At 37.9% G+C, this 24,256-nt stretch overlaps 1 protein-coding gene across 12 annotated transcripts in view; it reads right to left on the reverse strand.

The window, feature by feature from the left end:
• MCF2L (MCF.2 cell line derived transforming sequence like) overlaps positions 1-24,256 on the reverse strand; it is a 145,710-nt gene that overhangs the window by 5,335 nt on the left and 116,119 nt on the right. For 7 of the 12 annotated variants that reach the window (XM_059492256.1, XM_059492292.1, XM_059492273.1 and 4 more), the window contains 23 exons: positions 23,840-23,956; positions 23,182-23,331; positions 22,389-22,513; positions 20,585-20,699; positions 19,514-19,633; positions 18,517-18,708; positions 18,132-18,323; positions 17,271-17,430; positions 17,063-17,133; positions 15,954-16,030; positions 14,853-14,919; positions 11,127-11,242; positions 10,002-10,071; positions 8,731-8,823; positions 8,490-8,582; positions 6,975-7,100; positions 6,137-6,358; positions 5,527-5,619; positions 4,998-5,076; positions 4,781-4,853; positions 3,448-3,563; positions 1,842-1,901; positions 1,419-1,493 (listed from right to left, as the gene is read on the reverse strand). In XM_059492256.1, coding sequence (XP_059348239.1) covers positions 1,419-1,493; positions 1,842-1,901; positions 3,448-3,563; positions 4,781-4,853; positions 4,998-5,076; positions 5,527-5,619; positions 6,137-6,358; positions 6,975-7,100; positions 8,490-8,582; positions 8,731-8,823; positions 10,002-10,071; positions 11,127-11,242; positions 14,853-14,919; positions 15,954-16,030; positions 17,063-17,133; positions 17,271-17,430; positions 18,132-18,323; positions 18,517-18,708; positions 19,514-19,633; positions 20,585-20,699; positions 22,389-22,513; positions 23,182-23,331; positions 23,840-23,956 — 2,602 coding nt within the window. Of the gene's footprint in view, positions 1-1,418; positions 1,494-1,841; positions 1,902-3,447; positions 3,674-4,780; positions 4,854-4,997; positions 5,077-5,526; positions 5,620-6,136; positions 6,359-6,974; positions 7,101-8,489; positions 8,583-8,730; positions 8,824-10,001; positions 10,072-11,126; positions 11,243-14,852; positions 14,920-15,953; positions 16,031-17,062; positions 17,134-17,270; positions 17,431-18,131; positions 18,324-18,516; positions 18,709-19,513; positions 19,634-20,584; positions 20,700-22,388; positions 22,514-23,181; positions 23,332-23,839; positions 23,957-24,256 lie in introns of those variants that run through there. The other 5 variants (XM_059492283.1, XM_059492336.1, XM_059492326.1 and 2 more) reach the window with 3 other exon arrangements.

The following is a 24,256-nucleotide window of genomic DNA, read 5'->3' on the forward strand; positions in this document are numbered from 1 at the left end:
AGCATAAATGAGAGCAATACAGCAGTGAAAGGAAATGAATGGGGGCCATGAGCTCTGCTGTGGCCATCACCTGGCACAGTTTCATCCCAAAATGCCTGGGTCAGCTCCCTGTTTATCCCTCTTTGAGAGGAAGGAGAAGAGATAAAGTGCCAAAAAAGAGATTGGAATGTGCAAGACAGAAGGAGGAGTTAGTAGATGTTTTAAATTGATTTACTAGGTTTAGTGGTTTCATAAAGTAAGATACTTCTTACTCTAGATGGGACAGAACCCAAATCAGATAAACCTGTTTCAAGGACACAATAATTTTCCAGTAAATCAGCAATGATCTAGGACTCTCTTCCTTGGAAAATTCCAGCACCTGAGGGAAAGCCCATAGAGCACACTTTTCTCTCAGACATTTTTGGGCCCTCAGGATTTCCATGGTACCTGGAGATCTCTGAGTTTTGCCTGCTACCTGCAGAAGAATAACCTTGTAACTCTCATATGCACCCTTGTGGTGTTTCTGCAGGTGTCTAGCCCAGGAATACATTGCCTGCTGCTCAGCAAGGTGAATGGTGTTGCAGTTTCCCCAGCACAGCAGCTGAGCTTGCACCATTTCCACAGACAAGACAAAGACTTCAGAAACCTGGAGGGGAGGCTGGTGATAGGGACAGAAACATCTTCACATTTAGACTAACATTTTCTAAAGGACAGAGTGATGGAAAGAGTCAGAAGGAGAGGGACTGCTCTCTTTGTACCCTCTACTGCTCTAGTTCATTAGACCTAGGATTTTTATTCAAACTTTCACCATCAGCCCTGCTGGTTAGAAATGGGTTGTTTATTGAAGTACTTTCCTATTCTCAGCTTAGCTGTGAGCTGGGAGGATGGGAGGCAAATTGCTGCAAGGGGCTCAGTTAAGTCATCTGAGGTTCACAGGGTGGTAAAAGTTGCCACCTATCACCCAAAGAAAGATACAACAGGGCTGAGTCTGCAGCAATAAATGCAGATCTAAAATAGAAATTCCTCATGATAGTGATCTGAGGTTTGGAATTGGTTTTTTTCTTTTTTAGAAGTTAAATGCTCTCCACAAGGGCCCCAGTGACAGAGGGATTCTAACACTAGGAAAACCATGGTGGCAGAGTAGCTGGACAGCCCTGCAATTCCATTAAACACATGGATTCTGGCTCTTCCTTCAGCAACAGATCTCTTTCCCCCTGTCTTCTAAAAACTAGTTACCCATATGCTACCTTATTTAAACCAAGGTAAAACTTCAACCAGCTCTGCTATCAAAACCAGTATATATAGATCCACTTGGAAAAATAGCTGATGTCAATAGTCCTGCACACAGCAGCATCACACAGGTATTCTCAGCACTGTGATGTAACACATTACATGAGGGATGTGTGGGTACTTGTGGAGTACAAGTGGCATCACTGTACCTCTTGAACCAAAAGGAGTTGGGTCACTCACTACTTCGTGCCGTTTGGCTTTTTTGTCAGGACTGGTAGGAGAAGCTGCAGGAGGATGAATAGGTAAAAAACACAGAAAAGAGATATTGAAGAACTGGAAAAAAGAGAATAGGTGGATTGCATGCTAAATACCTTTGAGTTTACACTGGAAAACAAGTGGATTTCTGTAATAATTTTTTTAGCTGTCACTGCTGCATGGCAGCAGAAGGAATTAACTATTTACAACTAGATATTTGAAGATAAATGGAGAAATTTATTTTACAGTAATAGATGGAAATATATGTAAACTTTCCTAAATTGACTAGGCATCAACTGAATACAATTAACTTCAATTTCAGACAAATTACCAGTTTAAGCAATCATTTTTGTGTAAATCTAGTGCTACAGCAATACCTGGTCCTGTAAGAAGGATCATTGGCAATGTCTGGCTTTTAGCAGAAGGAGATGGAGTTTCTGTCAAGGCAAGCATGGGACATTAGTGCTCACCTCAATAGCATTAGATAAACAACCCTAGAGTCTCTCCAGAAGGAACTCAAAGGTAATTGGGTTTTAAACAGGCATTCTGACAGGGAAAAAAATACCATGCTCAAGTACCATCATCTTAATGCATTTCAGACTGTTCAAAGACAGCTCTTCAAAGCAAGAAGTGACTGTAGCAGTATGATGACTTGGCAGGAGGAAGCAAGAAAAGTCTCAAACACTTTTTGCCTTTTTTAGGAAAAAAGAGGCAAAGACCATTTCTGGAAGAAGAGGGAAATTCTTACTTATATTTCTATCCAGCAAAACAACATTGTCAGACATATTCTGCTCTAGTTATTTATGCTTTGAGAATTTTGTTAGCAAGGATGCCAATAAAAAATCCTCTATAAAACCTTCACAGAATCACCTTGATTCCTTTTTGCCAAGTACAAGTGCATTTGGGGCAGATCCACTGAAGCTAGGAGCAGGCCAGGTGTCTGGTCAGAAGACAATTTCCTTCCTCTAGTTTTTCTACAGAAATGGGGCACTATAAACTTCCTCCTTAGCCTTGACAGTGAGATTGGAGGCACTGGAAATCATATTCCTTCTCTTGCCTTTCCACAGCACCACTTTTCATCACCTCCCACTCTGGAGCTGACTTCCCTTGAAATCTCCCTGTCAGAGGCACTGACTAAGGAACCTAGCTTGACCTTGCAAGAACAAGCTAGTGTGCACACTGAAAACCTATCACACTACACACACACACAAGGTGATGCTTCAATTACAGCCTTACACAGAAAACACTCCAGCCTTATTTTTAAGTTACCTTTCTGACTTTTGAGGTTAGTAAAGCCCTGCAGCGTAAAGCGCTTTTTTGACAGAACAGAGCATTCTGAGGTAGAGCTAGTGTTGTCTACAAAGGAAGAGAGAGACACAGAAAGAAAAGGGAGAAGGCCATGAACAGATCAAGGCAAAAAGTCATTTGCAGCTATGCCAGGGAATCTGCATGTTAGAATGAGAAAGGACAACTGAAAGTCCAGGTGCAACACAAGTGTCCAGTTGTTCTTGCTGTGCAAGGGCTTGTACTACCAGTGGTTCAATAAATAATTTCCATGATGGGAAAAAAATTAAAGAGAAAAAACAGAACAGAAAAAAAAAAACAACTCCCTCTTACATCAAGTAATGCCAAGAAATTTTTTCAGAGAAAGAAAACCCTGAGAAGCTGGGCAGCTTTAAGAGAAGACCTACTGCAGACTTTGGCCTCGGAACAAAGAGTTCCCACCTGCCTTTGGCCACCATCCATTCAAGATGGCTTTGGGCCTGTCCACACCACACACTGGAGTGCAGAAATCAATCCCAAGCTAAGGGCAGATGGGACCAGCAGCACTTTGTGGGTGGGTTGCCCTAGGGCTGAAAACAGCAAAGCCCTGCTGGCTCCCCTGCACTACCATGGCTACTCTGCTGGTGGATCTGCCTGTGTGTCTGCAGTGCAGGCATGCTCCTTGCAATTAAAGACCACAACATGTATGGGCAAACTCACCTTTGCCTTTCTCAGGGTACTTTGGTGCTACTGTAGTGCCACAACCTTCTAGACTTGTGAGATCAGCTTTTTTCTCCTCCGTTTTTTTGGTGTTTCTGATGTGGTTTCGTGAAGGACTGTTTATTAGAAGAGAATGAAGACAATCAATCCAATCACAGGCTTTTATGTAGAGATATATAGGCTGAAAACCATTTATTTGTTCCTTCTCAGACTGTAGATTCCAGGACTGAAAAAGTCATCGGTGATTGTGCATTTAAAGACCATGGGAACATATGAGTGAGAAACACCTCTCCTGACTAACTGCAATCACATGTACCATGGCAGTGGGAGTTACTGGAAAGATGGCTCAGGACAACTTCCTGAGCCATCTCTTGCAGCTAACTTGCAACTTGCACGCTCTTGCAGCTAACAGGCTCCTCCTGAAAGTACTAGGAATAAAAGAAGAAAGGTAAAGGAATAAACTCTGCCTCTCAGAAGCTCTTAATACAGGAACAAATGAGGGACCTTGCAGTGGATTCCCATCACAACTCCGTCTGGGAATGGGATAGAGGAAGATGCTCCACAAATCCAATGTATCTGGGAAACTCTCCCTGACCAAAAAGGAGAAGTATAAGAGATGCAGGGCAGAGAGTTACCAATATATATTTGAGCACACACCATATGGACATGAGCACATGGGCTTGTGCATAGGTACATACACACACATGTGAAAAACCAGACTGAGTAGCAGAGGATTAAAGAGAGGTGTCAGGCAAGGGCAGAACAACAGATGGGAACAGAAGAACATATAGGTTGGTGTGGTGAAGGATAGAGAAAAAAAGAAAAAAGTTCACCCACAAACTGGGACACTGGAGAAATTACACATTACTTCAGTTAAAAAAAATAAATTGGAGTAAAAGAACAAGAGACAGAGAAAAGATACTGCTGTGAAAAAGACAAAAAAGAAGGTAGCATGACATTGGAAAAGGAAGAAAAAGTAAAGGAAAAGAATAGTGAAGGAAGAAAAAAGCTTTTCCATAAAACTCTCTTATCTAGACCATAATGTATATAATCAGCTGCTCAACAAGGAGATGCATAACACCACCAGGATTTTGGCTGGTGCAGAAAATTACATTTCTGTGGCATTCTCTAGCAACTGGCAAAACTCATGCCACTGCTGCTCAGTTTAACAGTTCTGGAGATGCATAAACTCCAGGTTTTACAGCTTTATAGTAGGAAGAGAACTAAACCTAAACCTTAAAACACAAAGACCAGTATTAAGGGATAGGAGCAATGAAGAGCTGAAAGTCAGATGTATTAGTATATTCACAAGATGATGTGACAACATACTTACCTTGCACAAGATGATGCTGGTAGTGGGAGAGGTAAGCTCTGTGTTTGTTCTAATGTCCTGTGCTGACTAGCTTCTGAAATGGAGGAAAGAAAAAAAACTATTAAAATAAATTTGTGTCCTACACTGGGAAGATCTACAGGGCAGGATCTGAAGATCAAAGAAAAAATAGATTTTAAAAAATTGACAAATAAAAAAGAGAATCTCCAAAGTGTTTTACCTCTGCATGCCTGCAGTTGACTTGTTAGCACTTTTCTTATTTCATTTACCCAAGTAGCTTTAACTTCAGGGGTTGGAGCCTACCCAAAAATAAATACAATCAGCCATCAAGCACAGAATAGTTATTACACAAATAGTTACATGCTAAAGCATAGCCTCAGAGGAATCTTTCAAGAGGGACAGACAAAGCTCCCTCTCCAGTGCTTCTGTGACCAGAAACTGGAGCAGACTTGAGGCTGTGCTGCAGTCAAACCCCATCTCCCAAGCCGTCCACTGCTCCAGTGACAGTCATAGAAATGGTGTATACAATTTCCTCTATGGACATTGTAAGATGGGATTATTTTTTCCCCCGGAAGTCTCTTCCCATTGAAATATGATTTAGGTTTTCTTTCTTTTTTCTACATTTCCTTCATCACACTCTATTAGTGATATAACAGGAAAAGAAACCTCCAGATCTTCTTAGGGCTAGGCCCTGCTCCCCATCTCTCTATTTTTTTTTTATTTTTTGAATGTAGGGACATGTAATTTACCTGTACAATGTAAACTTCTTCCCGTGCATTATACCAGATTTCAAATTTTTTTGCATCACCCTTGACATTTTCTGTTATTCCAACTGCAGCCATCTGGAAGCAAAGAGAACAGAAGCTGACCTACTGCATTGCAATTATGTTAAAAACAGAAAAGGGAAGCTACTGGTATTCTGTGGTACCTTATTTCTGAAAAGAAAAACCCCATCTGGCCTCTTGCACAAGGAAAAGAATAGCTAACAATTTGTGATCTGTGTGTTGGAGACAAGAGATTTAGTGCTTTGTATCAGCCTGGCTACCTTGGAGGGAAGAAGGGTTTAGGTGCATTAGATTGAGACTCACTTGTGAAATGTTGCTTTTAAAATCCAGACCAACAAACCCTTCATGATTTTTACCTTTCCCTATGCTTTCTGTGATTAATACAACTGCCATTCAGCTGGACAGACAGCAACACAAACCAACACAGACCTGCAGCACCAGTCAGGTTTGTCTCAAGGAGTGAAGTTCCCAGTACAATGCTGCAACACAGGTTTGCAGATACAAGTAGAATATTGAATATTACTACAGGCTAAGCCCTCAGTACCCTGACCATCAGGACTGATCAGTGCCTTACATTTAAGGAGTGTTTGTAGCTATAAGAAGGTGCTTTCTCATATCCCTCTCCATTTTCTTCTCGCTTCTTACAGAACAGCACTGCTTTCTCATGGAGGAAGAGGTGTCGCTGCATTGGCTTGAAGCGTGCCAAATCCTTCACCTTTGTGTGACCTTTTTTGTGATCAGTCCAGACATTGAAGGATCCCTGCATTAAAAGCTTGCCCAGCTCATTCAGGTTTCCCTGGAACAAAAAAACCAGTGATATTTGTAACTACAGAGATGACATCAGATTACAATACAGACTCCAAACAGGTCTTTAGAAGTCTGTTGTTCCCAATAATCTCTCATCTCAGTGTTTATGGTAGATTTGGAAATGCAATGAAGTCAGTGTTGAATCTCTCCATATAATTTTCACTGGCCACCACTGTTCAGGCAGGATTTTACAATCAAGTGTACCAGTAGCAGAGGCACAGAGAACTACACATGGAGAGAGGGAAGCAAAATACATGTTTGGTTGTTTGGGTCTTCCCCCCTTCTCCTCTGCTCCAAATCTGCTTATGTATTGTTTTGGGATTTATTATTTTTTTGGGAACTGAAAGTTTTGGGTGTAGTATTACACAAAGATCAAAGGAAAAAACAACTTAGGTAGACAGAGGAAAATATTAGTCATAGCAGGAAAACTTCCAAAGAGTATAAAGACATCCCTTTCCTATTATTTTCATTACACAATTAAGTTTAAAAGCATGTTTTGTAAAACACTCTTCTTGTTATTAGTACACAGTATAGGGCATGCTGTACATATATCTAAAAAAGTAAAGAAAATAAAGTTAAAAGTAAGTAAAAATGCTGCTACTCACATCATAGCCTGTAATGGCTATCTGGTGCATAGAATCATTAACTGCTTTAAGAATGCCCAGGATAGATGTCAGTGCTTCCTGAAGATCTTCAGCACCTTCACAGTTCTTACTGTACTTCAGCATTTCCTGAGTGCAAGGCAACGACAACACATTTACCTAGCTTTTGAAACAGTAGCAACTAGGAATGTTCAAATTTTAACACTGAATTTTAGGCAGGAGGGGTTGGAATGAGATGGTCTTTAATGTCCCTGCCAACAAAACCATTCTATGATTCTGTGAATTTAAAGTTAGCAAAGTGAAGCGTTATACCATATAATCTAGGTAGTTCAGTAGTGGCTGGAACTCAATAGAACCTAAAGATTTACTTCTCATTTCTCCTGCTCATTAGCCAAATATATTTTGTTCATCTAGAGGTTTTGTAAGCTGTATGTAAGAATTTTTCAATATTAACTTTGCAAACATATTTTTCTTCACAATTGCAAAAAAAAAAATCAAAAACCAAACCAACAATCCTCTAACAAAAGGATAGGGTCTTTTCATTTGTTACTATTCAGAACAAATTTAAAAACATAGCCAAATTTAATTTACTCTTTTAATTATGGCAAGGCCTGTCATGCTAGTAAGAGATCTAAACTTACTGCACTGGGTATTGTCTATAGATCTAAAAGGGAATTCCTTCTCTAAAGGGATTATTGGTGAAGCAGCATCAATTTGATAATCACAGCAGCAAGTTCATGTGGAATTCCTTTGACTTCACAGTATGAAAATAAGAATTTATTCATGAACTGTAGGAAGTTATTTTAAGTAAAAAGCCTTTATAAGTCTCCTCTTTTTACACAAGACTAAAGTAATTAATTCTTTAAAGGCTGTTAACAGCTCAGTTTTAACTCAAGAGTAAATCTGGTCTGAAGTGAATTTTTAAGCTACTGTTAAATACAAGAATTGTATCATGTCTTTGTGAGAAATATTTCTTATTTCAAATAATTTTTCTTATTTCAAAATGTTATATAATACTTTAAATAAATTTATGGTAGTATATTGCTGTTATTTTGCTCTCTCAGTATAGCATATTTAAGTGAATCACAACAGCATCCTTCATACAAACACCATACAGTGCTCTCCATAAAGTGCATTTCCTAGAGTCCAGCAAGGCAAGTTCCTGCAATACGGGTGGGGTGACTATAATTGAAGTACTTCAGATACTCTATCATCTTTGTTTCAAGGTTTTCTTGGACCTTCTGTTTTCCCCTCACCAACTTTTCACCTTCTTTTCAGCTGCAATCTAAGGGCAAAGGTAGTTACACAAGATGTCTCTGTGCAATGTTTGCTTATTAGAAGTTTTTTGACTGAAAGAAAAAAAAAACTGAGCTGAAAACTGATGAACAGGGATTTGTGTGTGTCCGTTTACACATCTGCTCATTAACTCTTAGGTTTCTCTACAGCAGGATGAGAGAAGCAGCATTCAAAAAAAAAAAGCATAAAATGTGCTTAGCATTATAGTTTAGTAATACTTACCTTTAGCAATAATTGGTATTTGGTTATCCTTTGAACAGGTTTCAGCAAGTATGAGTCCAAACTGAGCTTGTGGTCGAGTTTCCTTTGACATTCCTGTAATCAGTGTTGGATTTCATCAGGACACGAATCAGTATTTTTGCTATTTGCTCTTGAGAAGGTTCAGTAAAAATAAACTAAACAAAAACCCCAGACCCCAACAAAACCAAAGCCACCATTATTTTAGGGATTCAAGCAAGCATACCTGGAAAAATACAGAGTCTGAAAACTGCCTCCACAAACTTTCAGATCGAGGTTTATTTTGACAGTATTTCTCATAAATCTGGAAGTCTTCCATCTGGAATTGGGGAGAAAAGCAAAAAGTTCATGAATTCTTGTGACTTTAATAGACAAAGTTCATAACAATTCTTTTCATTTTCAATAATGCTATGAAAGAATCCACCACCACCAAAAACTGAATCATTGTTTTTTGCTTAGGATGCCTCAAGGAATTGCAAAATCACTGATTTTGTAATGGCTACTAATTTACAAAATAAAACACTCCTGTTAATTTTTGCTTCAGTTGAATGTTAAACACATTATGAAGAAGCATATGTTATATTTACAAATATATTTCTTCTACAATATGAAAAATACCTCTATGTGTGCCCAGCCCATGAGACCCACTGTGTAGATTTTTAAAAAGACTTTGTCCTTTTCCTTTATTTTCTTTTTACAAATGTGTTTTTCACTGGGAGTCACACTAAGGTAAATCAAGCAGTTTGCTCCCCCTTACTACTTCAAAAATTAAATAGCATGACTTCAGCACTTGCTGAAAGCAAAAGGAAATAAAGACTGTTGAAAATGTCGTAGTAACCACAGATATAAAGGAAAGACCAGGCAGGAAATCAGCAGGCACAGAAGCACCTCCATCCCTCAGTTTTAGGAAACACCATCTCCATGGATGTAGGCAGTAAACAGAGGGGAGAGGGGTGGCTCCTCCCAGGAGCTTTAGAGCATCAAAAGGCTGATTTCCATACACACATTCTTATCAGCCTTTAATACACTATAGGTGAGACATTGTTTAGTACATCCCCAATTTAAAAAAGTTTATTTTTGGAACAAAAATGTTTTGGAACAAAAATGTTTTGGACTTACTCTGTTGAGGTGTACTCTTTAAAGAAAAATGAAAAGAACAAAACAACAATCCACTAAAGAAATCTAACCAAGTAAACCAACAATTTATAGTGATGTGAAACAATGCAGTGCACGACTCCTCTTCATGCTTTCTTGACTGACACTTTAAAAAAGCAGTTTTGTTTTAACAATATGGTAGTTTTTCCTAACAAAATCAATTGTGCTGCACAGGGGAAAGTATCTGTAACTCTCAAATAACATCTACATTCTCAACCTATTCCATGCTCAGGACAAACAAAGGGGATGTGGTGGTCACTGCTACATCAGAATCACTCTCAGCCTAATATTACAGCCCTAAAGAGGTTTGTGAATGCAGTGCCAGCAAAAGGCCACACATACCTGGTCCAGAAAGCACCGTCCTACCAGTTCTGGGTATTCCACATAGGTTTCTAGTTCTCTCAAGAATATCCTATGAGAAAGAAAATTTTCTTAGAGTTAAGAAAGTTGTCATAATGTTCACAGTTTTGAAATTAGGTTTCTAAACTTTTGGAAGGAAACAGAGTTGTAATGCTACAAAGTCAAACACTGTTCTTCTAGATCGTGTACTTTAAAGGGAATAGCAAATGAAAACAAATATTCTGACCAATTTCTTTCAGCTTACTGTTGCTGCAACTGAAATCAAATACAGGGTTGGAGAAGGAAAGGGGATTTAATTTCCCTTCCTTATGTATTCATCAGCAGGATTTGTACAGTTTAAAGTGTTTGGGTTTTGTTTCCAAATACTACCAAACACCACATACCAAACAACCCAAAAACCACCTTCCCAAAACTAAAATAAACCCAAAACACACACACACACACACACAAAAAAAAAACCCAAAAAAACCCAAAAAAACAAACCAGTGACAAAAATTCATTCCAGTTTTGCCTGAATAAGAAACAACTACTTAATATGCTTAACTTCTTTTGAAAATCAATTTCCCTTTCCTATGAATTTAAATATTATCCTATGAAGAAATACCTCTCTAGCAGCGAGGATTCAGACTTCAGAGAGGTCACTCAATCTATATTTTAATATATACAAATAAATATGGTTTTATATATTAATTTTATATGTTATTTAATACATCCATAGAAATATAAATTTATTCACCCTCAATCAGATGGAAGAGTTGAAAACGTGTGATTTACAACCATAATTCACTTTCCACAGCAAATGTAATAAAAAAAAGAAACTCAAATAAAACCTACTTTAATTATCTTGTAACCAGATCCAAATATCTTGCTTCAGAAAGATGACCACAATGCAAAATTCTACCTGTGTGCTGCATATATGCAGTTTCACACAGCTTTGCTCATCTTCTATAGATATTTTGCTTTTCCTCTTCTAAGCAATACAATGTTGCCATGCCATACAGACAAGTAGAACTCTGTAAGGATCTTTTAGCAATCTAAGGTAGATTAAATTACAAAGTAAAGAATCTCATCCAAATGCTGTTCTTAGAACTGAATGCAAATCCTCACCTGTTGTGAAAGTGATAAATTTCTTCCATATTCCCAAACAAGATATCTTTCTTATTTTGCAGTTCTGGTGGAATGAGATGAGCCATTAAGGGGTTGTCCATCTCTGCAGCATAACCCTGCAACACAGGAGAGAGGCACAATTATTATCTACCTTTGCTTGCAGTACTTCTCTCTCTAACAAGGCAGTTTGTCTTCAGGCTGACAGACAGACAAGAAAGAGCTCAGTATTAATCAGGAAAGAAGAATACAAATTCTGTTTTCCCATCACCCCACTCAGACACACAGAGTCTTTAGAAAGGCATTTGAGTAAATCCTGCAATTCTAGATAAGTGAGGATGAAACAAAGTTTGCAATCATTCTCACCAACTAAAGGCTCTACATTCCTACACTGCTTACAAATTATAGCTCATACTCTTTTTGCTAAGACTTTACACATCTGAATTTAGAGTCAGAATTCCAGTACACACACAAACCTTCATGCCTGTTTTAGCCATTGCTATCAAGGAATAAGCTGAGTGTAGTTATTTCTGCAGGTAACAGACACCATTAAGCTAAAAATCTTCCATTTGCTTCAGTACCTAAAGGAGTAGCTTTAGATTCCCACGTCCTCCACTTGTCACATAAGCACATAGACAACATTCTCTTGTCTGTTAATCTGGCACAGAAAAGGACACAAGTGGCTTTAGTCCAGGACTGTTCTCCTGTGGCCCTGAGGTCACTAATCTGCCTTCTCTCAAAACACTAAAAAACCCTAAATAAAAAACCAGTCCCAACAAGTCAACCAGAAAAATGGCAGGAATTATCTAACACCTGCATTATAAGCAGATTTCTTAATATAAATACATTTCTTAGCATACAGGCATTGAAGGAAGATGATTCTATCTTCTTTAGATTTGGATTAGATTTCTATCTCTCGTGGTTTGTTGTTTTTGTTCATTTTAAAAAATTTTTAAACACAAGGTGATCCTTGCATTAAGGCACATTGATTATAATAAGCCACACCAAACAAGCAAACTAACTAATTAAAAGAAAAGGTAAGTAAAAGTGCACCTACAGATAACATTTCCAACATTTTCAACATTAGGTCCAAACTACAGAAAGTAGAAGAACTAGCTGGTAAAGTCAGCTAGCCTGAGGAATTCAAGCATTTGCATAAGACAGAATTTCTTTTTTTAAAGAACCCAGAATCAGCCCTTTTAAAGTCTGGGTATTTTACCTCAAACACCACAAAGAAACAAAAACAAAAACAACAAAAAACCAAACAAACCCCCAAACAAACAAACAAAAACACAAAAAAAAAAACCACCAAAAAAACCAAAAAACAAAACAAAAGAAACAAAAAAAAAAAAAAAACCAGAGAAAAAAGACCACACAAGCAAAAAAAAAAAAAAAAAAAAAACCCAAAAAAACCCCTCCAAGTGGTATAGGCAAAGATGATGGATCTCATAAATAGCTAAGCATTGGTTTCTTTTGCATATTTTTCCTGCCCCCAAGCAGGAAAATACAGAGTCTGAAAAAAAGAGAGTGGAATAAATAAATTAAGGAAAATTGTACAGCCTTAAAAAATTTTTAAGTTAATTTTTTTTACTAGGAAAAGAACTACTGCAGCCACCAAGAAGAGCTCTTTAGATGAAGAGCTCCACAAAGAGAATGATTTCCACTTTAAGTCAAGATGAAATCAAATATAGCAGCACAGCCAGTACTGGCAAAAGGAGTATTGAATTAGCTCAGATGAAAGGAAGCCTGACAGAGTTCATTACTTTCAAATCTTGAAGGGACAAAAGCTTGAAATACATACATTGACAAAAAGTTTTTGTCATTTTTTTCACTTTAGGCTGATATACTTTTAAAATTTATTATAAAAAGCCTCATGTTTTACTACCTATGCAGTACTTGTGTTTTAAGAAAAGAGAGGGAGAGCTACTTAATGCAGCCACACAGATTATTTAATCTTAGATTATTTAATCTTACTTTAAGAATGTTTAAGGCATTGCTTAGTCTTTCATCTGAAAGCTGCTCTAAAACCATACAAATAAATGGGAAAAAGGGTAGAATTCAATACCTAAAAATAGACTAGACGAGTATTCTTCTCCCAGTAAAGATTATTCACAGACTGAAGTGTGATGATCATGGTTATTAATGAAAGAAAAGTTATTGATCTTGGATAAGCTATAGCAGTTTCCAAATAATCAATCTTGGGAAACTACCTTGCTTTTTTTCTATCAGAATCCGTGGCAGACAGAAAATCCAATGCAAACAAACAGGACATAATAAGAGTAGACACTGTCTCTACAAAGGAATACCAGGTTATTTTACATGAAAAATTGAAAGATTAATAGGATAGGAGAAACAAAGGGAATGGGAGAACAGCCAGAACTATGGACTAATAACTAGAATTCCTCAAAAGCTGGAAGCCTGCCACTGAGCCATACCTCAGCAAGTATCTGACCCAAAATTACTGCTGGCACTGCCAATCACTCATGTTCAAGCTAGAGGGATACCAAACTTCAAGGAGGCACGGAGAGGTGTGCCTGGCACTGACTACTGGAGTGTCACTCACAATGGCACAAAACCAAGACACTTGGCCTAGCAAGTCAGGAGTTGCACTGCACTCTATGGAAAACAAGAGTAATACAATGGGAATAGAAAGATGGTCCAGTAGCAGCAGTAAGGACCAAAAATCCTCAAACTATTCAAATCATGATTTTATGAACACACCTGTACAGATGCATTGCATACAAAAGCAGAGGATAATGTGATCTTTAAGGCCCACATGTCAGATGTGACCATCCTGCTGTAATCAACACTTCCAGCACTTGGATTGAACACAGGATGTAAAAGCTGTGGGAAGCTCAGCACAAACTAGCAAAACCAAGACCAGAGTCCAAAACCTTCATACACTACTCTTACTTGAAGGTATGTACTCAGAAGTTATCAGTCTTGGTCCATAACTTTTGACAGTTCCTATTTAGGAGTTTAACATTGATATGGACACCAAGAATATCCACTTCTCTCAACTCGAGTTCATCCTGATCAAATTATTCAGCCATAGTTACTTGCAACTTCATCATTCCCTGAAGTCAAACTGGATTACAGGAAAATGGCACACCCATAGCTGAAGACTTGAACTTGAGGGAAAAAAGAATACTGCAGTGTATTTCTACAAGCAACTCAGCTGTGCTGCAATCATGCCTCCAGAAGTGTGGAGCAAAGGGAGCACCTTTGCTTCCTTGATGATTTCAAATGGAGATTTTATTACAAGGCATTCTGTTCCCACAGTTGTACCCAAGATATATGGAAGATAACTTAAAGATATGCAAAGAAAGATGTAAGAAACAACTTTTCTCCTCTGACACAGAAGCCTCTTGACACAGATTCATGTTCCTGTGTGACATATGACCTTCCTGGAACTGACCCAAGAGTCTGGAAAGAACTTTTGCAGGAATTAATGATCATTACAAATCTCACTATGATTCCACCTAAATACTAAGGCACATCTTATTTTCTGCTCAATTTTGTTTTCTAATACAAAATCCTAGTTGTATGGCTATTTCTAGGAAAAAATCACATATTGCTGTCTCTGTGAAAATATGATGAGAAAGGAAAAATGCAATGACCACATTGCTTGACAAAACAAACAGAGGCTTTATGGTGGTAAGGAGAACATAAGATAATCCATGAAATGCAAGAGATTCACTAACATCCAGAGAGAAACTTAGCCTTTACCTCAAGAACACAGAGAAGTTCTTCCACATATGCTCGTTCAGTCTCAATAAGTTCATTCATTACATGCCTGTGGACAAGGAACGATAATTAAGGTGGGCCTATTCACTTATGTAAAGTAATGAGGCAACATTAATTTTGTCTGTTGTTCTTCTTTACTTCAGACAATAAAATAACTGTTTCAAGGTAATGGAAAATGTGATGTTCCGTGGATATTCCTGTCATTACTTTATATATCCTTATTGAGAGATAAGTATTTTAAAAAAAATTTTAAATTTTTGAAAATGTGTTTGAACAGGAAAACATAAAATCTAGCAACTTCAGTGCTGTAGTAACTGAATTAAAGCAGTAGAGTGTTTTATCATTGTATGTACAAAGTCTGGTTATACTGTGTTTGCGATTACTGCAGGAGCTAGAGTTGGGGCTGCATAGGATTATCAAACAGACTGAAAGCTACAATGGTAATTTTAAATTAGAGACATTAAGGGCACCCTTTAAATATCTTGATGATGCTTTAATTTCCATAATGATCAAGCATTGAATCATACTTCCCCCCAAACTCCTTCCCTTGTTATTTTGTGTGGTGTAACAGAAGGTTATAGCAGTAAAAAGACCATACAAGCAGCCAGTTTGCAAGTAAAAATGCAAGGTCTGCTATAGGCATTGCAGGTGGTACTAAGTCATTTCTTTAACATATTTTATGCTGTTCAGTTTTTATAAAAGTGGTTTTTGGTAAAACATATCAAAACTAAAAAGGACTAAAAAGAGTTCAATAAAAAGACAAAGTCTCAAAGCACGGAGACCAAACCCTTCAATAGATTAACAGGGGGTTTATTAGTCATAACTGTTTAATCTCTAAAATGAAAATATGTAGTTGTCCTGCCACAGCATCACCTCACTGCAGCAAAGGTAGACTCTGGTACTACCCAAACTCTAAATAATGCAGCAGACAGAAATATTTTCCTCTGTGCACAGAGCATAGCCAATGCATTTCACTGAGGATTATTCCAGAGAAATATACTTGTTTTATCAAATCCTTAGTCAGGCTTTGCTGGAACCAAATCAGAGAAAATCCACACTTTTTGCTTATCAAAATATACTTACTGTCGTAATACAGCTAGGTTTTCTTCATCATCCATTGTAGATCCTCCTCTGCTTTGATGGAGTTCAGTCGTTTCACTCTAAAGAAGGAAACAAATAAACAATGAAAAAAATAATCATGGCATCACAAGAAAAAACACTTTAAAACACAGAACTTTGTGCTCAGCACTTTTCACTGGAAAGACTGTACTCCACTAAAAATGAAGGCAGTTTGCAAGAATGCTGTGAAAAAAATTCAAGTCACCCTGAAGGTCTTGAAGTACACAATATTTGGATGTGAAAAGTTCTCCACCAAAAGCCAGTTAAGAAAAGATGGTGGTTCAAAACCCTTTTCAAGAAGGCATCAGAGCACCAGCACAATCTTGTAGGCAACACTAGCCTTAGTCTGTTTTCCAAGCCAAAAATAAGGTACTGTGCTAACTTTCTGGTTACTTCTTAAACTGAAATTTACTCCTAGAAATTCACTCCTAAAACTTTTACTGTAATGCCTAAATCTAACTATGGCTTGCTGAAAAAAGAGAGGGGTTCTGCTTTCAAGCCCTCCTTCAGTTACCCCTTTTCTCTCCGAATGCTGTCCATCATGGTCATGTGGCCCAGCCTTTGTCCTGGTGTTATCTTTTGCTGCACCTTTGCTGAATTGATCCAACTCTCTAACTCAGTGAGAAACTCCTTGTTTCTGTTGCTGCTGTCAGGATACTTCCCTTGCTGCAGGCAAGGCAGGAAGACCATCCCCACTTGGGAATGGCAAGGTCAGGTGAAGCTGTCTTGGAGCCAATGACAACTACTTCTTCACTGTCAATGGCTTTAAGAGTAGCCAATTACTACTGGCAAATAAAAAATGCTTCCTGTTCATAGACCTAATATTTTGCTGCCCCTAACATTTTCCCTAATATTGGCAACTATTTACTTTACCCTCTATCATAACCAGCCCAGCAACAAAGCAGCCCCTATTTAAACCATGTGACTGTTTCACCAGCGTTACTTCAACTGGGACAATGCCATCACTTTCTCAATAGAATTCCCTCATACTTATTGAGAGTTCCTGAATATTCTGTTGCACTATGAGTTTTTCAAGTAGTGCATGTGTGAAAAATGCAAAGTGACAAAAATACCTTTGCTTTTCTGTAGTTTACCCTCCGAAGTGCACTGCTTTCTGAGTTGGACACGTTTTCTCTTTGGAGACCTAAACATGTAAACCAGAACCAAACAGAAGTTAGAACTGGATCAGATCTGACACACATGTTCATGCACCCACATATTATGGCTGGAAGTTTCTTTAAGTTTCTAACACAAAACTAAAGGCTAATACAGATAACTTACCTGGAGAGGTACAAGGAGATTTTACAAATGCTTCAGGTCTTGGAGCAACTGGCTGAACAGGACGTGTCTGCTTAGCTGCCAGCTTCTTAAGACTTACTTGCCGCTTTTGAAACATTTCTTCCATACTTTCTTGCTTCTGGAAAACCTTTTGCACGTGGTCCTACAGTGGCCATGGAAATAAAAACCAACTTGAATTACAAAAATAATTTAAATAATTTATTATAATTTTTAAATTCCTGTCAGAGACCTATCAACAAGCTACACTGACATCTACAGCATCTACAGCATACTGATTTGGAATTGCAATTACTTTTATACCACAAATAGAAATATTACACTAACTCTTCCCTCTTAACAAAGTGTAATCTACAGTGATTTTGTACACTTAAGAACATTACTTAAGTAACATTACTTCAAAAATATTTTGTGTGTTTACTATTAAGAAATCTGGGATTCAAGTTTCAATTTAAAAAAAATAAAATTTTTTGACTGTCTAAAGGTTCTGTTACATGAACAGATCAACCATGAAGAAAAGGAATATATTCTCAGGTTCTAAAAAATAAAAAAAAAAGTAGCACATTTTTGCTACGTAAGAAAAAGATATTTCAAATACTCATTTGGGAGAATTTTTTCTAAAAGCAATTTTACTATCTGAAAAATTAAAGTAGTTATGAAAAGTCTCTGAAGCCCTTGGTGCTTATCCAAAGATATGCTGAGACTCAGGCACAGAAATGTATTGGCTTTCCAGTTCACAGGTTTAACTCCTAGTACTGATTATTTAGCTCTATCAATGGCAGTACAAGAAAGCAACTCTAGAATGAACAAATGGACACACAGACACACATAAACATCTTCTGGTACCTTTAGGTCTTCATTGAGGATGTGAGCATACTCTTCATAAATTTTATTCAACTCCTTGATTTTATTGCCAGCACCAGTATCCAGGAACTTCTCAATCTCCTGTAGTGCTGATTCTGCACCATCCTGAGACTGACACTTATCTACTGGCTGGGAAGCCAGCAGGTAAATTCCTTCATCACACCACTTCATGGACTAGAAACAGAGAAGAACAGGCTCAGAATGCAACAATGTCAGCATCACATACTAAGAGTCTGAAACACTCAACCTTGTCATGTATTCAGCTATTTAAAGAGAAAACTTCCAGCCCACTAAGATAACATTACCTACCATTATGACAATTGTTTGCCTGAGGTTTTGGGAAACAGCTGTTGCATACTATATTTACCTTCTCTAGTAAGTCATGCAGCTCCAGGGATTTGTTAAGAAGTTTTCTCCTCCGTTCTATTTCAGTAGTGAAGGCATCACAGAGATGATGAAGTTCACTGCATTTTGGAATAATGGAGTCCACAGCATAATGATTGCTTTGAATAAAAGCATCACGCTCTGAGGCTAACATTTTGGCTTTTGTTACAGTTTCCTAAGAAAATAAGCACTGATTAAAGTACATCTATCCTTGGCCAAGATCAATGAAACAATTTTTACACAGTGAAATACACATATTGATAAAGAATACATCTTTAGTTCATATCTGCCTTGCTTAATAACTCAAAGTTTATTTATGTCTGTCTTTCCAAATGCCCAAGAACCTTCATGTACCAGAGTACCTCAGAAATAACAGTGAGTTTAATCACAGGCCTCCCCGTGAAGGAACCACTGTCTTTCTATGCCTTATTCGGCAGGGTCTGTGTGTGTATGAATGCAATTTGGGGTACAGCAACAATCTGAATGCAAATTATAAAAAACCAATCTCAGCCTTAAGACCAACAACCTCGCTTAGAGAGCAATTTGCTTCATTGTGAAGCACAGATCAGAGAAAGGTTCCCTTTCTATATTGCTCAGTGTATGTTTCTGTTGGACATCTTTATTGTACATTCAAAACACAGCTTTCTTATTTCTAAGATTTATTGAAAGACATGGCCTTAATAGGAATGGAAGTGGCCCCTTGATCAGTAAATGCCAAACTTGGCTATGTAGACACTTCATGCAATTCTTACATGAAGCAATCACACTTTGTGTCTGGTCACTCTGCTCTTTATGGAGGGATGTCCAAGAATTATTCTGCTCCAATGCTTAAAGACTTTATTTCAGATTCCTTCTGTATGTTACCTGTGACATTGATTCTGCCTTGTTGTCAGCTTAAGCAGATACACTCAACAACCATATCCCATTCCCCTCTGCACGTGCATTGTCATAGCAGAAATTGAGATTTGCAGATTTCTTACATCTGATTTTTCTTTAAAGTTGGCAAGATCTTTCAAAATATGCTCCACATGTGAACGGCTGTTTCCCACATCTGTGAAAGCAGACAGTCTCTCAGACACAATATCCAAAGCTGCTTTGACCTGAAATGAGACACAGCTATGTGTGAATGCAGAGATCTCCACCTCTCCAGAGACCCCCCAATTACACAGGTGATAGCCACTATTTGCAGTGAGGTGACTCACATTAGGGGGTTACTGGGACGCAGACAAAGCACCTTTTTTTGTCAGCTTACCTCCCCCCTCCAATTAAAAAGGAAAACAAATACAAAGAAAAGGCAGTGAAGTAATCCTGTTTCCTGGAACTCAAAAAGATGCAAGAAAAAGATTCAAAGGAAACATTTATGATCTTGCTTTTACCAGATAACAAGGATGTAAAGTGACATTAATGTTAACAGCAGACCATGAGGGAGAGGTCCCCACTCCAGCAATTGTTTTAGAGACAGAAAAATGCTTGCAAGAGTGTTTCTGAGTGTTGCTCTTGTGAAGACACAGGGGCTGTGCTCAGAGATCAGCTACACCAGGATAAAGGGTCTGCAGGTGCCATTGAGCACATGAGTTAAACAACATGAGATCAGAAACTGGCTGTGAAAATTGTAGTGCAGCCTTCACCCAGCTTCTAACACTATGGCTGCAACTTCCCACCCACAGTGTTGGAGACAGTTTTCATAAAATTTCAGCCAGAATGTTTAGTTGAGACTTGGTTCCATAAAAGGATCTATTGGCAAGATGAAAGTGTTGCAGCAGCATTTTATGTTTCTATGGTACAGAACAGGTTTCAAAGGACTTTTTGAATATGCTGCTGGGTGCATGGAAAAGAACTTCCTAAGACTGTGGAAAAAAAAAAAATGTTATGTTTCTATGGGCAAGAATCCAAACTAGTAAAGATAGCAGTGTGTCAAGTAAGGGCAAGTACAAGAAAAAGGCTGGAGAAAGCTTGCAAGTACATACAAGAACTGTAAAATCAAGAGCAGGAAGCATTTTCTGAATCATTTCTATGTTACCAAATATTGACTGCCACCAAGAAGTTCTCACCTCTCTGAAATTCTGTTCAAAATTCCGAAGGCGCAGACACTGCTCTAGTTTTTGCTGATGCTTCATCCAAAACTCATCAAAGGCGGTCTCTGTTTCATGTAATTGAGCCAATAGCCTTTAAAAATCAAAACAAAACACATAAAAAATACTCTAAGAATGATGGGTACAACCTTCAAGGGACAATGCAATCCTCCACAGTAAATAAAAAAAGCCTCCCCAAAGCAGTATTTTTCAGGACAAACAAACTGGATACAGGAAACATTTTTTGTATCACACAGTATCATTTCCTACAATAACACTGATGTATAAAACTGAAACTCAACACAAACATTAATTTCTGGAAAATGGCAAGTGCTTATTTTAGGCACCTTTTCAGCTTTGGCCTGGGGACATGGGGAGCTGAGGCTAACATACATAAATATGCAAATGTGTGTGGGTTAAGACTCAGAGGAACCCAAGCCTTAGGCTAACAGGGAAAGTTAAAGTAAAAAATTTGAACTGCTATGACCAGGCAGCTGCCCTTACATTTCATTCTTTGGAGCAAAGCTCACTATAAACCTGAAGGCCATTGCTCCTTTTCTTCCAAGCAGAGTAATTAATTAAATGTCACTGGCAAGTGTACAGCAGTACTGTGATGAGGAAAACCTTCTTTGATTATAATTCTGGCAAATGTGTTAAAACTTTCACTTCTTAACTTACCTTCTATAATTGTATTTGACAGTATGATATCCCATGGACTTTATACAGTGCTTTTTGCTGTACTTAGACAACATCTGGGGAAGGCAACCCATCAGAATTTTAATGAACTTTTGTCTTTAACACTACAGAAATGAACTCTGAATTTACAAGTAAAAACCAAGAAGAGAAAAGGCAGTGACACACACAGAGTTTGTTCCAATTTCCGTCAGATATTGTATTGAATAGGAATGTTATGGATAAATGAGCAACCCCCACCCTGATCGTCCTTGGATAGCTGATAGCAACAGTGACCAAAAAAGTGACTTCTGCCAAGCTCTGTGATTGGAATGGACAGTTATTTGGAAAGAAAGCCGGCCTGAGTGTAACAGAAACACAGAATGACAGACAAAAAAAGAATGCAGAATGCAGCCTGGGGGAAATGAGCTATGCTTTCATAGCTTTGTGAAAATTTACATCTGTGCTGCAGTGATATAATGTCTTCAAACCTGGCAGTAATGTGAGGGGGGTGTGTATGTGGCAGGCAGGGAGCAGAAGAAAACTATACCTATTACTTATATGCCCAGAGGAAGCACATAGGAAATTGGTGCATAGATACTTCAGGAGTGGTGTACTCCCTAACAGCCTTTAAAAGCTACTAACAACATTGATAAGTTAACAGGTTCAAAAGAGAAAAACCCCTCCCACTTCAAAGATAAATGGATGAATCTACTGAAGAGACAGATCACTTTAGTCTTCCACTCATGCCTTCTGTACAGCAGCAAAATTTCTTGGGTTGCACTTCAGTTTCTAAACAAAGCATTGATATTCTTTAAAATAAGGAAAAGATACTCAAGTATAGAGTCCAAAAGTGACAAAAATGAAAGAAAGAGTGGTATCAGAATTCCAATCCCATTTTCCTTCAGCCAGGTGACACCGCAGAGGGCTTTAGGGGGTTACTTTGTTCAGGACAGATCTGACAACAGAGGAGTTGTTTCTGAAATTATTTCTAATGTTCACATTAAAACATTTGCTTATTTGCAAAGCACAAATATGGAATTAAATACAGAAGCTGGGGGGGAATCAAAAAAGCAGAAAAGCAGCATATTTAGTATTTCACACCTCTCACCTTTCTACTGTTGTTTGATTGTCTAGCTGATCTTGATTCAGTTTGTAATCAGGATTCTCAGTAACTGGTTTTGTAATACTTCCAAGGATATCATCTCCCTGTTCTACTGCTACCCTGATGTCCTCCTACAAAACAAAAGAAAAACCCCACACACTGCAGCAGCATGTTGGTTTTTTAAGCAGAATTCACAAGGCACTGAATTGAAAGAAGGATTTCAATAGCATTCGAGCAAGCACAGTTTTATTAAAAGCAGTGGCTGACAACAGACAGTAAATGATAAATGTCAGCTTCTTCCATGTTTACCATCTGAAGACCCCAGTGTAACTGAGTTAAATTTTCATGGTAGACAGCCTTCTAGTGTAGCTTTAGGCTACAAATATCTCAAAAATGTTAGATGCACAGTTCTGAAACCACCAAAGAGCTCTCATTTAATCCTTTTTGAAAGAACATTTGTTCATGCTTCAAAAGGCCATATATTTTAATATGCATGCAAATACAATCAAATTTCCTGTTGCAAACAAAACTACAAATTAAACACACCACCACTTACAAAGAAATTACTGTTTCTCATACAACCCATTATGCATTTGTACATACGTAAACTTAGTTTCAAGAAATGCCATTTTCCAATGCAAAAAGGATTTTTAACATCAAAAAAAGCAAGCTCAAAAAGATATCATTGGTTCACATTACTACTGTCTATTATCATCATCCATATTTTCCATTAATATTGCTAGCTATAAATTAAAAGACAGTTTAACTAGAAGACAGCATCTCTACAAAATTTACATACCTTCATTTTGTCCTTCTTTTCCGTGTGTGTTGCAAGAAGGGAGCTGGTTGATTGCACATCGTTTGGTAGCTCTGTTTCAGCCAGCTCAGTCCCAAAGGACTGAAGAATCTGAGCTGTTTGCTTAACCTTTTGGGCGAAACCTTCTATAGCCTTTTGGAATAAAAAGCATTAAAGATGTTTTGTGTTCATCACACACATATGTACAAACAAACACAAGCACACAAAATATAACTCTCAAAACAAACCCAAACAGATGAATTACAAGACTGAAAAATGGCCAAAATAGAATTTTGCAAACAACAGATACCGTCACCATTAATTCCTTAATTGCATGTTTTTCTTAGGCTTGTATCAGGTGTATCTTCTTCATATTTTTATAATCTGGAGTTATTTTACAATTTGAGCTTTTTCTTTCGTGTAGCAAAACCAATAAACCTCAACACAATAACACACTGTAGTTCCTTTGCTCCAAGCGTTCAGAAAACCCCTCCCAAGTTATTACTCATATTATTTCTCTAAGATGACTAAGTACCATTGGGAACATCTTCTCACACTGAGCAAGTCAACTTGCATCACTTGGAATCTGTTTTATAAATGACAGGGTATAAAACAGAAGGGTTCATTAAGCTGAAAAGTTATAACAAAAGCTAAGACTTACAGTGCGACGGGACAGCCATCTGTTGTGGCAGTAATCCAGGGTGCCACCAAGATCTTCTGTTAATTGTGTCTTATCAATGTAACTCTGCAGTTCTGACACTGAGCCCAGCATTATGATCTGCAGCAGGACAGAAAAAAAGTGAACGTGATGAGTGGTGACAAGTCCCTTGTTAATGATTCTGAGCCCCATCCTTCAGACACCGACAGAGAAGATGCATTTTTTAATAAAAAAGTGAGAGATGGAACTGATTCCTGTGGGTATAGAAACACAAATTTAGCAGTTCTTTCAGGTGAAGATGAGGTAAATGTAAATGACTGATGATGGACATGGGCACCAGGCATATTAAAAAAAAAAAGCTCACAAATTATATAGCATAACACTGCCAGGTTTTTTTAATCTTATTAAACCATATTTGGC

Source organism: Ammospiza nelsoni, chromosome 2 (genome assembly GCF_027579445.1).
Source record: "Ammospiza nelsoni isolate bAmmNel1 chromosome 2, bAmmNel1.pri, whole genome shotgun sequence".
NCBI classification, from domain to species: domain Eukaryota; kingdom Metazoa; phylum Chordata; class Aves; order Passeriformes; family Passerellidae; genus Ammospiza; species Ammospiza nelsoni.